At 30.5% G+C, this 14,220-nt stretch overlaps 2 protein-coding genes across 4 annotated transcripts; one reads left to right on the forward strand and one right to left on the reverse strand.

Moving 5' to 3' along the window:
- The first annotated feature begins 19 nt into the window (after positions 1–19).
- LOC141446775 (hexosaminidase D-like) lies at positions 20–9,754 on the forward strand. 3 transcript variants are annotated; one of them, XM_074113523.1, is made up of 8 exons: positions 20–160; positions 1,054–1,187; positions 1,972–2,303; positions 3,362–3,573; positions 5,914–6,167; positions 6,805–6,993; positions 7,089–7,327; positions 8,389–9,754. In XM_074113523.1, exons 2-8 carry the CDS (start codon positions 1,139–1,141, stop codon positions 8,611–8,613), a joined length of 1,500 nt encoding a protein of 499 aa, XP_073969624.1. In that variant the 5' UTR covers positions 20–160; positions 1,054–1,138; the 3' UTR covers positions 8,614–9,754. The 3 variants fall into 3 exon arrangements, with proteins under 3 accessions (XP_073969624.1, XP_073969623.1, XP_073969621.1); XM_074113522.1 differs by lacking the exon at positions 20–160 and adding an exon at positions 496–736; XM_074113520.1 differs by lacking the exon at positions 20–160 and having other exon boundaries at positions 762–1,187.
- A 1,671-nt stretch (positions 9,755–11,425) lies between these two features.
- Positions 11,426–13,449, reverse strand: Uxt (Uxt prefoldin-like subunit). The gene is made up of 3 exons (XM_074113586.1): positions 12,950–13,449; positions 12,609–12,878; positions 11,426–12,390 (listed from the first exon to the last, which is right to left on the reverse strand). Exons 1-2 carry the CDS (start codon positions 13,379–13,381, stop codon positions 12,873–12,875), a joined length of 438 nt encoding a protein of 145 aa, XP_073969687.1. The 5' UTR covers positions 13,382–13,449; the 3' UTR covers positions 11,426–12,390; positions 12,609–12,872.
- Positions 13,450–14,220: the final 771 nt, after the last annotated feature.

Genomic DNA, 14,220 nt, shown 5'->3' on the forward strand with positions numbered 1-14,220 from the left:
ATATATCTACTCTTCAATTTAAGAAAGTAAATTGTGTGCGCAGTAAATTTAATAACTAGATTTGTTTACGTACAGTGGATCTCAGATCCACGGAAATAAGTAGATTCCTATGACACAACAAGGCTGAATCTAAGCCTATTCAAAATATTTTTCTAAAAAGGTAAGATTGGTATTTATTTGCAGCAGCATTTTTTAGTAAAACATTTATTCTTTTATCTTCATGAATTAAAATAGAATATTGATTACTGGGGGGACTAAAACTTGGAAGATTGTTCTGTCGATCTATTTCACAGGAGGCAAGACAGCGACAATTTACAAAAGTGGCACTATAGAAGTAACTCGTACCACTCTTTTTCTAAAAGGTGTTCTTAAATAGAATTTTTCTGACTAAATGTTTCAAATAAAGTTTATATGTATATGCAAGTCTTTACAATTGGTACCACAAGTTTAAAGAAAGTCGTTGAGAGCCGTTTAAGAGAAAAAAAAAACTGCAAAAATATTCAATAAGTGGTACATCTGGTTTACCGAATTTGTTTTAATTCTGGCATCTTCTTTGGTCCCAAAACGAAACATCAAATTTAGTGCTCTAGCAAGAGGTTGATGTTCCTAAACAAACAAACTTATTCTCACATGTTTTTAAGAATACCCTTTCTCCTAGAAACATGATTAACCTATTGTTCAAGATAAAAAAAATATTTTCTATTAAATGTCAAAAAATTGAGATTTCTACCAGGAAGTAAGCAATTTTGTGGAGCTCAGAAATTAATAACATCGGCGCAGTTATGGCCGATAGATCTGCACTTGATTTTTAAGGAAGGTTTTATTACTGTTAACAAAGAATTCTATATTTGTTAGTTATGTATACATGTGTTAGTGTGAACTTTGATAATATATCAACTTGGTCAGATCTCAATTTAAACTAATTTTTTAAAATTTTTGTATATCAATGGTTATGGCTAAAAATAGAAAAATTTGTAAAATGAAAAAAGTTGCTCAACTAGGGTTAGCATTTTTATCAGTTATTTTGTTATTTTTGGTTTTCTATAAATCAAGATTGGATGCTTCTTTGAGTGAAGATGAAACGGGTTGTATTTTTGAGAAAAAGGAAACTACTAATGAAGAGACGGAAGCTTCTCTAATGCAAAATAACTGGAAAAATCTTGCTTATAATGAATCACCCGAGAAAGGTAGGCTGATGTTTTTTTAGAAGAAAATCAAGGTTTAACATTAAGGACGCATCTCTAAGTTTGTTCCTATGCTTTAATCTATTACAAGTAAATGAATGCAGATGTTAGAAAACATAATTGAGGTCAGTCAGTTCTAAAAACAACAAAATTCATATAAAGATGTATGCAAACAAGTAATCTGATTAAGCATGTTCATTCTGGTCGAGAATATGAATAGTAATATATTTTAAAGCTTCTTTCCCTTGCTGTGCCTCACACAAAAATGATTTGATAGGAAGAGAAGTTGGATTACTTTTGTTAGAAGTTAAGTCCAGCTAGGGATCAAAGTTGGTGGGCGGACTACTTTTGAATAGTAGGAAATTGTGAAAGTGTCGGGGTAAAACTGTCATATTAGATTATATACTTAAGTTTTTTAAGAGCATTTATGTTATGTTAAGATTAGAAAAACATGAAACCATTCATTACTTGTATTTACAATGCATTAAATTACATAAATAATTATACAACGGAGTCTTTGGAAAACAAAAACAAAAATCCAACATGAGACAATAATATTATCTTATAATTACTTCGAAAACCTGATCATTTCCCCCAAACAATTTGATCCTGGAGATGAATCCCCGCCTCCTTCATCTTGCTCGTTTCCAAACTCATGTACTCTCACTGTAATGTCATGTAACTTCCACTTAATTGATCTGTGAAGATGATTGAAACTGCAGCGTTAATAAACCCATAATGCGCATCAAAATTTGAAGCTAATATTTTTTTATATATTTTTTAACAGAGAAAGCGAAAAGTGCCTTTTCTGGTCACAGAATTGTACATCTTGATCTTAAAGGTGCTCCACCGAAAGTATCGTACTACAAAGAATTTTTCCCATTCATAAAAACACTCGGCGCTACAGGTGTTTTGATGGAATATGAAGATATGTTTCCATATAGTATAGACGTATCAGCACACAACGCGTACACAGCTGGTGACATAAAGGAGATCCTCAGATACGCTAATGAATCCAGCCTAGAAGTGATACCATTAATACAAACTTTTGGACATCTTGAATTTGTATTAAAATTGGATAAGTTCAAACATCTAAGAGAAGTTTTCAAATATCCTCAGGTATTTTAACAAGATCTATATACAGTGGCGCACCCAGGGGGAAGGTTTTAAAGGGATTGAAATCCCAAATATTTCTAAAAAATAAAAGTTTTCCAATAATATGATGTAAAAGAGTCAGCTTCAGGACAAGATTTAATTGCTTAATTCTGCTACAATTGTATTTAAACAGGAATCCATCCGTATCTTAAAATAATTCTTCTATCTAAAAGGAGTTAAGTTTTTATTAAAATCCTTAGGATCGGTCGGACCTCCTCGAGATTCAGGAGATTTGTTTCAGCATCTTCTAGTAGGGTCATTCTTAGTCCTGGTTTAAGAGTTTAGATAGGTACTCTTGGGTAAAACTTGAAGGCACGAGTTTTCTTACTGCGAAGAGACAAATTCGACATAAACGCTATTTATAATTTTCTTTAAGAAATAGGGTAGTACCAATTCATCTTCTTTATGATTGTGTTGGACCTAGAAGAAGACTATTTATTACCAGTCTTCCGAGAAGGAACCCAAGAATCATACTTCGAATAGCGCTCTACATCCTGCCTCCGAACGCTTTGTATGTCTTAGAGCTGTCCGAGAACCTCAGATAGTCATATGTTAAAGCAGTTATAAGCACGGATGTTTTTATATTTCAAATAGTTTTTAAATTTTCATTGTTCATCGGATGTAGTATAGAATTTGATTTTCCCTTATGTTTCTTTACACTAAACTGATTACCTTCTCAGCTGAGGGATGAAAAACCGAACCTGTCAGAAATATGAAAATAAAGCGTACTATGGAGGGTTAAAAAAATCAACAAAATTTTCCAGTATAGTGGTCTTAACATTTTTAAGTAATTACTTAATCATATTTTGTAAACATATTCTCAGAAACAATTTCATTAAGAAAGACTGTTCCAAATGAAATTTATTGTTTTTAAATTATTGTTATTTAATAGCTAACCTCCCTCCAGAAAACGAATATCTGGCTGCGCCACCATTTAACATATGTATTTAAGAAAACCTTAGACAAAAGAAATTTGTAACACTTGTTTTTTACATTTTCAAGTATTAAAATTCCAATTTTAGGCTATATGTCCATCGAACAACGAGACGCACGGTGTACTACTCAGCATGATTGATGATATTGTACAAGCGCATGAAGGTTTACGATATTTACATATAGGCTGTGATGAAGTTTTCCAATTGGGAGAATGTCGTTCATGTAGGGAGAAGATAATTTTTAATGAAAAATGGAATAAAAATAAATTGTTCCTTGACCACTTGTCCACAGTGGCGAGGTAAAAGTATTTTCTTGAAATATCGGTGAATGGATCTATATTTTGCTCTCCCCTACCTCCGGCTCTGATATGATCCTGCTGTCATTTTTTTTTTGTTCTTTATTTTTTAAAGAAAGCCATTATCTAGTAATGCTGATGAAATGAATTGAATTGCTTTAATACAAATACTTAATAATAAAAAAAATGCAAATGCACGACATTTTCTTTCATTCTCTAAATCATTTAAAATTTTTAATAAATCATTTTGGTTTAAAATTATTTATTTCAAATAATATTTCTATTAGTTTATTAGTAAGCTTTATTACTTTAGACTTACAAGAAAAGTTATGCATGCACTCCCATTTTAAGTTTTGTGTAAACTTCTTACATTATTTGGTAAAATTTGATGGTTGTTAGTATGCAGATACAAACTGAAGCGTTACTTAATGAAATCTTTGTACAGTGGCGTAGCTGGTTGCACTCCTCTCTTCCTGGCGATTCTCTTGTGCAATTATCTGGTGTGAAGTAGGATAAACCCTTTCGGACTTCGGTTGTGGGAGATCTGATACTAAGCAGTATTCGTCCTTGATTGCCGGCTTCTTGCTCCTCTGGATTTTCCAAACAAAGTCGTATGTGATTACCCAGGTTTGGGCGAATACCCTTCCTAGTACGCCTAGGGATGGCGTTGTCGAGTGGGGTGTATTATACACCAGGAAATGTGTATCCCTTACAATATCGTGTATATAACACTTGTCTTATTTTATTATTAGAAGTTGTATGACAGCAACATGTGTACGCTCATCAATTTTGATGGGCATAATAAATAGAAAAATCTTAATACTGCATAATATACTCCATAAAGGTTTGGAATCTCTGATCTCGGATAATTCAAATTAGGACCATTTTGGGGATAAGGATTTTGGCTCTCCAACCGCACAAAATTGGCCCATCCTAGCAGAATCTGGTTTATCTCCAATTAACTTAATCATGTTTTGTACAGTATGGTGTGTTCCAATTAATTTTGAATGGAAAGAGTCTCGTTCCCAAAACTTATTCAATCAAAAAGAAGCTGCGAATTTTGGACCAAGATTGTTACACATTCGTTTTATCACATTACAACTTTTCTGATCGATCACCTAGTACCAAAGATATCGTTTGTTAAATGGATTTAAATAAAAGCTCTTTAGGTTCCAGTTTCTAACTGCACGTTTGTAATAACTAAAGTTAAACGCCAAATGTTCTCCTGTATACAGTATATTTAAAAACGAAGAACCCATGCCTAGTTAAATGTTCCCAATACACAAGCTTGAATTTCTTCCATAAACCTTTAAATTCCTGCTAATAAGCTAATTTAAATTTTTTACTATATTTTGCTAACACCCTTAGCATTTTATAATTTTTTTAATTTAATTTTGTTCGACAGGTTTACTGCCAATTCAATTTTGAATATATTTTCCAATTAATTTATGTTATTTAATTTTGTGTCCCACTTCTTGGTTTGAAACATAAATTTTGTTTTTATTTAATCTAAAATGATATTTTTATGAGGTGTAATAAATTTTTTAGCGTTCAAAAGGTTTTTCTTGATTAAAAACAACTGCCCATCTGAATCGGTAGATGTTTTCTGTAATAGAAATAACACAAAAGTTTACTTGAATTTATTAATTTTATTCTTTGGCACCGTTGTTTTTGCTCCGGCTTACTTTCTTGGGAGTTTCTACCGATTAAGAAGTCTTTTAAATCATCATTATTTAATTCTGTCATTTATAAGTTGTTTATTTACATTATTATTATTTTCTTTTAATTTTTTACTCCTTTTAAGTTTGAATTGTGTAGGTATTTTGCTTTTCTTTTCAGTTATACTTTTTTTTTTTTTGTACACATTACGAAAATATTGCATAACGTGGACTTGGTACAAAAGAGAATTTTTTAGATCTACTTTAACTACCATTAATTTATTTATTTGGAGGGAGTTATAACAAATTTGGTCCATTTGTTGGGTCGTGATGCTTAAAAAAATTGTCTCCAGCACAACATTCTCAGCACCTCTGCTGATTATTCCAATTTTTACATAGAAAAAAAGGATTTTAGTTCTTAAAAAATTTATTGACATCAAAATTTAGATGCGTCGAAAAAAATGCTTTAGCGGAATAGGAGTTTCCTTTTCCGGAACAGTGACGAGGAGAAGAGCAACTTCCAGTTCATTGTTATAGGCAGTTAACCTGTAAAAAATATTTTAGTATTTAGTGTACCCAAATTAATGTTTATTAGTAGTGTTTTTGGATATTTTTTTTTCCCTACACTTAAGTTTTACAGTTTTAAAATTATCTATATTTAATAATTTATTTATTTATTCTAAAGATATGTGAAGGAACGTTACCCCGGAGTTACACCATTGATTTGGGATGATAATTTGCGCACGTTGACGGTGTCTGAACTTGACGAATGGAGACTGGGAAAGCTGATTGAACCAGTAGTGTGGAAGTACACTGCAGATGTTGAAATGGAATTATCACCACAAATGTGGAGCACTTATTCAGTTGTGTTTCCTGCGATTTGGATTGCTAGTTCTTTCAAAGGAGCTAGAAATCCGGATGCTGTTACTAATCAAATAAGTAAGTATAACAACAAAAATAATGTAATTTATTTAATTTTATTGTTTAAAGAAAATTTATAAAATAGTATTTTAATTTGACTTTTGCTATTTCGTGCAAAAAAAAATTCAATCCTAACTAAAAATTTACTCAACTTTGAACACTATTGTTCCATAAAAAACAAGACTAGTTACTTCTTGTATAGTTCTAGATCCTTAGAAGATATAGAGAACATTGTGTATACAAAGGACATCAAGAATATGTCGAGAGTTTTTGTTAAATTTACTCTTTCAATTAAAGCTAAGATCTTTGGCAAACTCTAAAAAGATTACCATTCAGTAATAACTAATTTTTACAACTCACGCAAAATTTGTATTGTATACAAGCTAATCCATTAAGAAAAAGTGATAATCTTGTCGTAATTGACGAAGTAATTTTCTGATAGCGTTCTGGAGGGTATCAGAGTCTTTACATTTTGTAAAGTATTTCCATTTCAAAATAATATTGTTGTTAACACTTGTTTCAGCATTCTGACAACCCCTGGAGATAGTCAAAAATTGGCTGGAACGCCAGAACAACAATACATTCCCGCTAGACATTTGGAACAGATCTTGTTCAAAAAATTGTTATAGTAAAGTAAAATTTTTTTAATTTTTAGATTTCTATTATGAAAATCACAAATCATGGATGAAGTTGGTTGCAAAATATTCGGATAAAATCACTTTTCGTGGTGTGATTACGACGGGTTGGCAAAGATTTGACCATTTCTCTGTATTGTGTGAACTGTTGCCAGTTAGTATACCTTCTTTAGCTGTTAACCTCCTGTATTTGTCTACTGAATTGCAAAGTAAGTTTTATTTATTATTTTTAGAAAATATAACTTAGAAATAGAAGTTTTAATTATTGCAATTAATTTTTACTAGTTGGTTATTTCGTTCACAGATTTAATTGATATATCTATTGAAGCCCAAGGAGCTTGCAAATGTGATTTCAATCTGGTTCAAGCATCACATACTGACAACCATGAAGGACACTGTTCATTTCCAGGATCTAAAGTGTTTGATGCTGTCAATAAGCTGCCACATCTTCTTTATGCGCTGCAGCGTGTGAAAGATAAATCATCTTATAGAGGATGGTTTTCACCATACAATCTGAAACATTCATTCTCCAGTCCTGTTTATGTAAGTATGTTTTTCAGGTAGAGTAACTCGATGCCAACAATGTTGAAAAGAAAAATATGTACGAGCACTTATTAGAATTAATTAAATATAAAATAAAATAACGTAATTATAAAAAAATAAAATATAGACAGTGTTGACTTTGAGCCAGTATATTGTTCTTATCAGGAGAATGAAATTTAATTATTTTTAGACAAATCCAAAATTTAATTGTCATAACTGAAATTCGAACCCAAGTCACCGCGGTAAAACAGTCAAAAAAAGAAAAAGCATTTATTTTTTCCTTAGAGACAACAATCTTTTTATGAATGACATTAACTTTTATTCCTTATCAGATACTGTTCCTAGATAAAGAAATTATTCAGATGATGATGGCGATGATGCCATATTTTCTAAAATGATTTCTCACCAAAAACGTCCCCTTTGAAGATATTTAGAAGTAATTTCTATGTTTTTATGTATGTGCATTTTAATAAAATATCTCACAGTCGAAAAATTGCGGAAAAATGAAAGTTTATATTTTGATTTGGTTCCAACAGAGTGTGTTATCAACATAAGTGATCAACATCAATGAAAAATCGTGGAGTTCAATTTTAATATCTGGTTTTTAAATACCATTACTGGTCCTGAAGGCCAATAAGCTTCATCATGACAAAATCAGCCAGCTTTGCGGAATAGATCTTCTCAAGTGTTTCGAGATTTTCTCTAAAATACCTCTTATGTTGCGATTTTTTACTGTACGTGACGCTTCTTATCCATAAATAGTTTTATTTTAAACATTTTTCCGGCAGAATTCGATTAAGGATCAACCTCTTGGCGAGGTTGTGTTGAGCCTAAGGCCTTCCTTATCTAACATATTAATTTTTTTTTTTATTTATAAATAACTTCCTTTTATAGAGGTTTCAGTCAACCCCCATTCAAACCCCAAAACTTTCTTCAACTTTTTCTCTCTTCTAGCTTGGTCATGATTTTTAGTAACGCTTACTCCAATAAGATTGTGCTCCATTTATCCAAGTGGAAGAATTCTGGCCAAATTGAAAATATATGCATGTATTCTGTTATAGGTTGAAGCTGCCACAAATAATTTATTAGTACTAGAAGCTAAATTAATAAATTTAGAAAATGAAATCAGAGAAGCAATGTCGTCTGTATATGACAAGAGTACGGCAGATGAATGGATAGCCACCAATATTGAACCAACAAAGGAAGAATTGCGTAAAGATATTGAAGGACGGGTTAACATATTGATGGTGCAGACATGGCCAAAGAGGCCACTACCGGATAAGTGAACATATTATAATGATTAATTTCTTGAAAAAGAAACGAATTATTCTAATTTAATTAATTATTTATTTATTTATTTTAATATAGCTATTCTCCGAAAGAGAGAGAAAAGTTTACCCCACTGTGATAAAATTAGTTAGAACCTTTATCGATTATTTTCAACGCCCGATCGATCCCTTTTAGAAAAATCAATTTTAATTGTTTCATAATAATTGTAAATATCAAAATTTAAGACACGACTTTGTTTCGTTGTTTTTTTTTTGTTGAATGTGCTGAGAAATGCTGTTATTTATAATCGTGAATAAGGAAAATGTGTGTTCAGAGTTATTTTAGGTTAATTAGAAACAAAAAAAGCGAGGATTTGAAGTGTTGTTAATACTATTTGCTGGTTGTGGTTCAGTGTAATTTTTATGATCCCTTGTGTAAACCGAAAGTTGTTTATTAGATAATTTAATTTGTTGTCGTTTAATGTTTATCGTGATGAGGACCAGTATTGCAGACACTTTAAATTACCTTCTTGGTGTTTTCCTTAATGTCGAGAACATAGTAAAAGCAATAACATCATGCAACGACATACCACACCCTCTTACGAAGACGAAGAACGAAGCGATAGATTATCCAGTGTGGTTACCAAAAAAGACATCATGTCATCTACAATTCTTATAAAGAGTTGCCAAGTCCTAAAAGAAGAAAAATATCATCCTTTTTTTTTCTAGTCCTATAATTTACATGTTGTTCATTTGTTGACTATTTTTTTTTACTTTCTGTTTCTGTATTAATTGAGCGCGTGTAATTTCACGTGTATGATTCTTGCGTAACAAATCAAGCATAAAATAGGAGAACGTCTAAATTTAACATTTCGCTAGTTTTCATCAGAGAACAGTTTCATTACGGATTTGGTAAAAATCTATCATCTGGGAGTTCCACGCTACTGAAGCATTTTTTTGAAATGTTCTCGAAAACCGATCTTCTTTAAAGTTGGTGTAATTATTTTATATATTTAGATCTGTAATACATTAACAAAAACATTTTTTCGCATTTTATGATAAAACATTTTTATCCTAAATTGCTACTACGTTTTTCACTATACTTTTACTTAAATTTCATAAAAATATATCTACAATTCATATTTAATTAATTTTTCTACGCACTGTTAGTAAGAGCACCTTTTCAGTATAATTTACGATTATTCGAAGTGTATAATTTCAATGAGAACTAAAAGTACTTTATAAAGAAGAAGTGGTTTTTATTTGTTATTTAGATTTTGTTTCCTAGAGATCTGTTTGGTTGCCAATTTTGTAGAATATTAGCAAAACCTTCATGGAATTTTGGCTGAGTTTATACCAAAAAGAGATCACTGCACTGGTCCCATCATAACTCGCGATTACAAACAGGTCTTTCTATCCAGGTTGTTTATTTTATTTATGGTGATGATCATAATTGTAAATAAATTGTAGAGGATCATTTTTACGCTTAAAATATACTATATATAATAATTTTGATTGTAAATAAAGTAATGATTGTGTAAATTACCGTAAACAATGTAAGTTGTACCATTTTTCATCATATCCTTTCATCAAATTCTACTAAGTTTTGGAGAATTATAATTATATCGATATATTAATTTAGAAAATTGATGTCGATGTAACACGTTTTGTGTGTAATTACTATGTTTGGTGCTGACGTCAGAATTTTTAAATATTTTTTTTGTTTTTTTGGTAGGCTTCTTAGGAATTGTAATGTTAAAAGCATTGTTATAAAGTGCCACATTTGAGCAATGAAAGAATTAAATAAAACGAAAAGAATGAGGAATGTCAAAAGAGCTACCAGAATGATGATGTGGGAGATGATAAATTAAAATTTCTTTGATGTAGTGTTACAAAGACGTTTCGAACCTCTGGATCCATCCCATTTCAAGTCTACAGTTGAAGAATCACATTCGAAAGAAAATTCTTTATAAGGATTGATTGAAGGTAAATAAATAGGAAATTTCCATTTTTAAATCACGTAATTTGGTCATTTTTTTACCATTTCATAAATATAAACTAGATCCTAAAAAAAGTTCCTAGATAAATAATTTTAAAAAAGATTATCTAGTTCCTAGGTTGGCGAAAAAATGTGATTGAAACTGGCAATAATCTCTCTTCGTTTTAATAAAGAATGAAGTTTATATGTGATATGACTATCTGAAAACTGGCATATCTGAAGAATTGTTTTTCTTTAAAAACTTATTCTAGATTCTTCTTGTATACACTGGTTTGAATGATTCAGTGTCTTGTTTTTTATATTCACAAATACTTTGTTGTCTAGATTAACAGAAAGGAATGGCGAGCTTCTAGTCCTGGGATAAATTTGTTTTTAATCTTAGTGTCGGTCCTTCTAGTTTAAGAGTTGCAAGTCTTTTAAAAGTAGTGGAGGTCAAATAGTTCTAGGAAAGTTGAAGGTGATATGTTCATATTTGCTAGTATTAATTTTAACTCTTCATTTCTTTTAAACATTAGTCAAGAAATTTCAAGGAGCTATTGTAGGATTCGAGTTGCAATGACAGGATCCTCGTGGAAAATACGAATAAGAGTATCATCAGCAAGAAAGTTATGGAGTTAGTAGGCTTGTCGCTTGTTATATTTGAAAAGTATCAAATCTAGATACTTTCCAGGGGCATACCTGCTTTCACTGTTTTTTTTTAAATAAAATTGATCAGGAAAATAAAAAAAAACAGCTGAATTTACCTTAATCTTACATTTGGTTACCAACGCAACATGTTATTTGTTTATAAATAGTATTCACAATATACTGTTAAATTTATTTTCGAATAACTTATCAAAATCTTCCAATAGTTTCCAATTTTCAGAATATTTGGCAGATAGAATGTGACTATTACTGTAATGTTTCCTTTTTCTTCAGTCGAATTCCAACAGAGGAAATATATGACCACTAAGTAAATGTATCTTCCATGTTACTTGTCTTAACACAAATAAATAGAAATGACCATTAAAAAAATTACTGTTACTTCGGTGAAAGATTTAAAGTCAACATTGACCAATATGAAGTCTGAGACTGCACCAATTTATATTTTGTTCAATGAAAAGGCTGAGAAAAATCAGCCTGAACCAACTGCAGTACAGAAACTTATTAATCTGATGAATTATGGAACTAATGATGGTAAGCATAGCAATCAAAATAGTAACAATGCATTTATTGGAATATTAGTACTGAATTTTGATCTGTCTGTGCCTCAATCGATTAATGTTCAAAGTAACTTCCATAAACTTTACTCAACACATATACACTCTCTTATTATCTTAAGACGCCTTTAAACAAACTATCCGAGAAACAAAAATCTTTAAATAACGTTCGTACTTTTATTCCTTTGGTAATACATTTATGTAGCAACCCTTGAATTTCACTACAAGAGCTACCTTGGAAAATCTTTGTGATCTTCAGTATTATATTCTTTTGTTTTTTCAATCTCGGTTCACTTACACAATTTAGATTTTTTTTTCTCTTGTCTTCTGTTGATGAAAAATCGGATAGGTACAGGTATACACATTATTTGGAAATTCTATGTTATATATTTATTGTATATAACTACAATAACTGTACTAATACAAGATATGTGTTTATCAATTGACAATCAACCCTTATACAACCATCCTGCCGGACAGTTTCAATAATTTATTCTTTTTGTGGAATTATTTCCAAATAATATAATTTCTTAATACCAATTTATCTGGTCTATTTTACAGTTGAAAGTGTGATTGACGATTATCTGTCTTTCATCCCTGAAAGTAGAACGATAAATTACATTTGCTGCTATTTGTCACCAGAAATGTAAGCAAGTTCTTAAGTATCCTTAATTTTAGATTGAGTCCAGTTTTAAGTAATTCAACTTCATAAAGTTCCGTATAATTTAGTTGTAGCATAAGTAATTTACGTATGAAAATAATTATAAAATTAAGGCAAACTTGATTTTTTGTTTTCTACTCTAATGTAAACTTACATCGCAATAAGTAGTAAGGTCCAAATAACAAACATAAATTGCCCTTGTTGTGAACAGGTGGGGCCCAGGAACACAGCTTTGCGCAGATAGAACGTTCCGTCTGTTAAAAGTTCCCACATTGTTAAGATTGAACGGTCCTCAACGTTTGGAACTGGGTGAAATCACAAGATTTCCTCTGTTGAGTATGTTATTTGAAGAAGACAAAATAATGCCAACACAAGAAAATATATGATGTTAAACCAGATGTCCTACAATTTTAAAACCTTACACCTGAAATAAAATAAATGTTAAAAAACTGGATTCTTTAATATACTTTTCATAACAATAAATAAAATTTATACCTTTTGAAGTTCCATTAATCCAAGCAGTACTATTTTAATATGTGCTTTGGTGGAAGCACTTTGTTGCTTGTAAATGTTGATTTGTTTTTCTAAATGTTCAGACCTTTTCTTAATAACACGCAATGCTTCACTTAAACTATATTCTACAAAATAACCACAGCCTACATTAATATATATGGTCTTGGTAGAATTTATCTTTGCTTTCATTAAAAAACCGCAACCAATGTCAATTGTAGATTTTAAACTGGCTTCATCTTCAATTGAAGACTGCAACACTTCAATTGTCTGTTTCAACTGGAGTAGTTCTGCAATATCTGTAAACAAGCTGTCCAATTTTATTTGTATTTTTTTCAATTCTTCTTTCAGCACATCATTAAGAAAAGTTTCGTATTTATAAATTTTGTCCGGTATATTTATGTTCGCTTTGGACATTTTGATTACTGTTTATCACAACAAACACTTAACCTTTATATAATCTAAACCTTCCAACTAGGGAGGTAACTTACTTCTGATATGACGTACTCTTTCAATATCTGGTTTCAAATAATCGATAATTTGGTGATGAACTTATATTTTGCTGGAAACAGTATTGAATGAATCTTCTTTCTCCAACAGTTTGTATCATATTTCTTTTATTTATATTGTTCTCACCTTGCTTCTGTATTTATGTACACTTTATTTGCAGCTATATTGATAAAATGCATTTTTTTTTTTTTTAGATAATTTTGTTCTTTAAAACAACTTACGCAAAAACTACACTATTAATTATTCATTATTAATTTTATTGCATTGTTTCCATTAGCCAAATTAATGTTTAATCATTTCTTAAGCTCGGGAAATTGCATCTAAGATATTATTTTTGGAATTAAAGATTATACTGAAAAAATTTAAGAAAGATTGGTAAATTGAAATTAAAAATTCTGTTGAGGTCGTGTATGTGTGCAATATGCACCCAATTAAATTAAAATTTCTATTAGATGAAATTATACTTATTAAAATTATTTTTGATAAATTCTCAACATAAAAAAAAAAAATGAATAAGGCAAACTGAAAGTGAGGTTTCAGACACAACTCCACTAGAATTATATAGGACTTGTTTCACTCACATTTAATCATATTGACGACTTCTTTCATTCACAATTATTTAACTTAATTGGTTAAATGTGAGTGAAGAGAGGTCCTATATAAGTCTCGTGAGTCACCAGTCGATAGAAGTTTTCCCAAACTCTGTAAAGATTTTATTAAACTCATTGTAAAAAAGTTTATGAATT

This window comes from Rhodnius prolixus, unplaced genomic scaffold (genome assembly GCF_049639745.1).
Source record: "Rhodnius prolixus isolate KJV_2025 unplaced genomic scaffold, Rpr scaffold_7, whole genome shotgun sequence".
Taxonomy (NCBI): Eukaryota; Metazoa; Arthropoda; class Insecta; order Hemiptera; family Reduviidae; genus Rhodnius; species Rhodnius prolixus.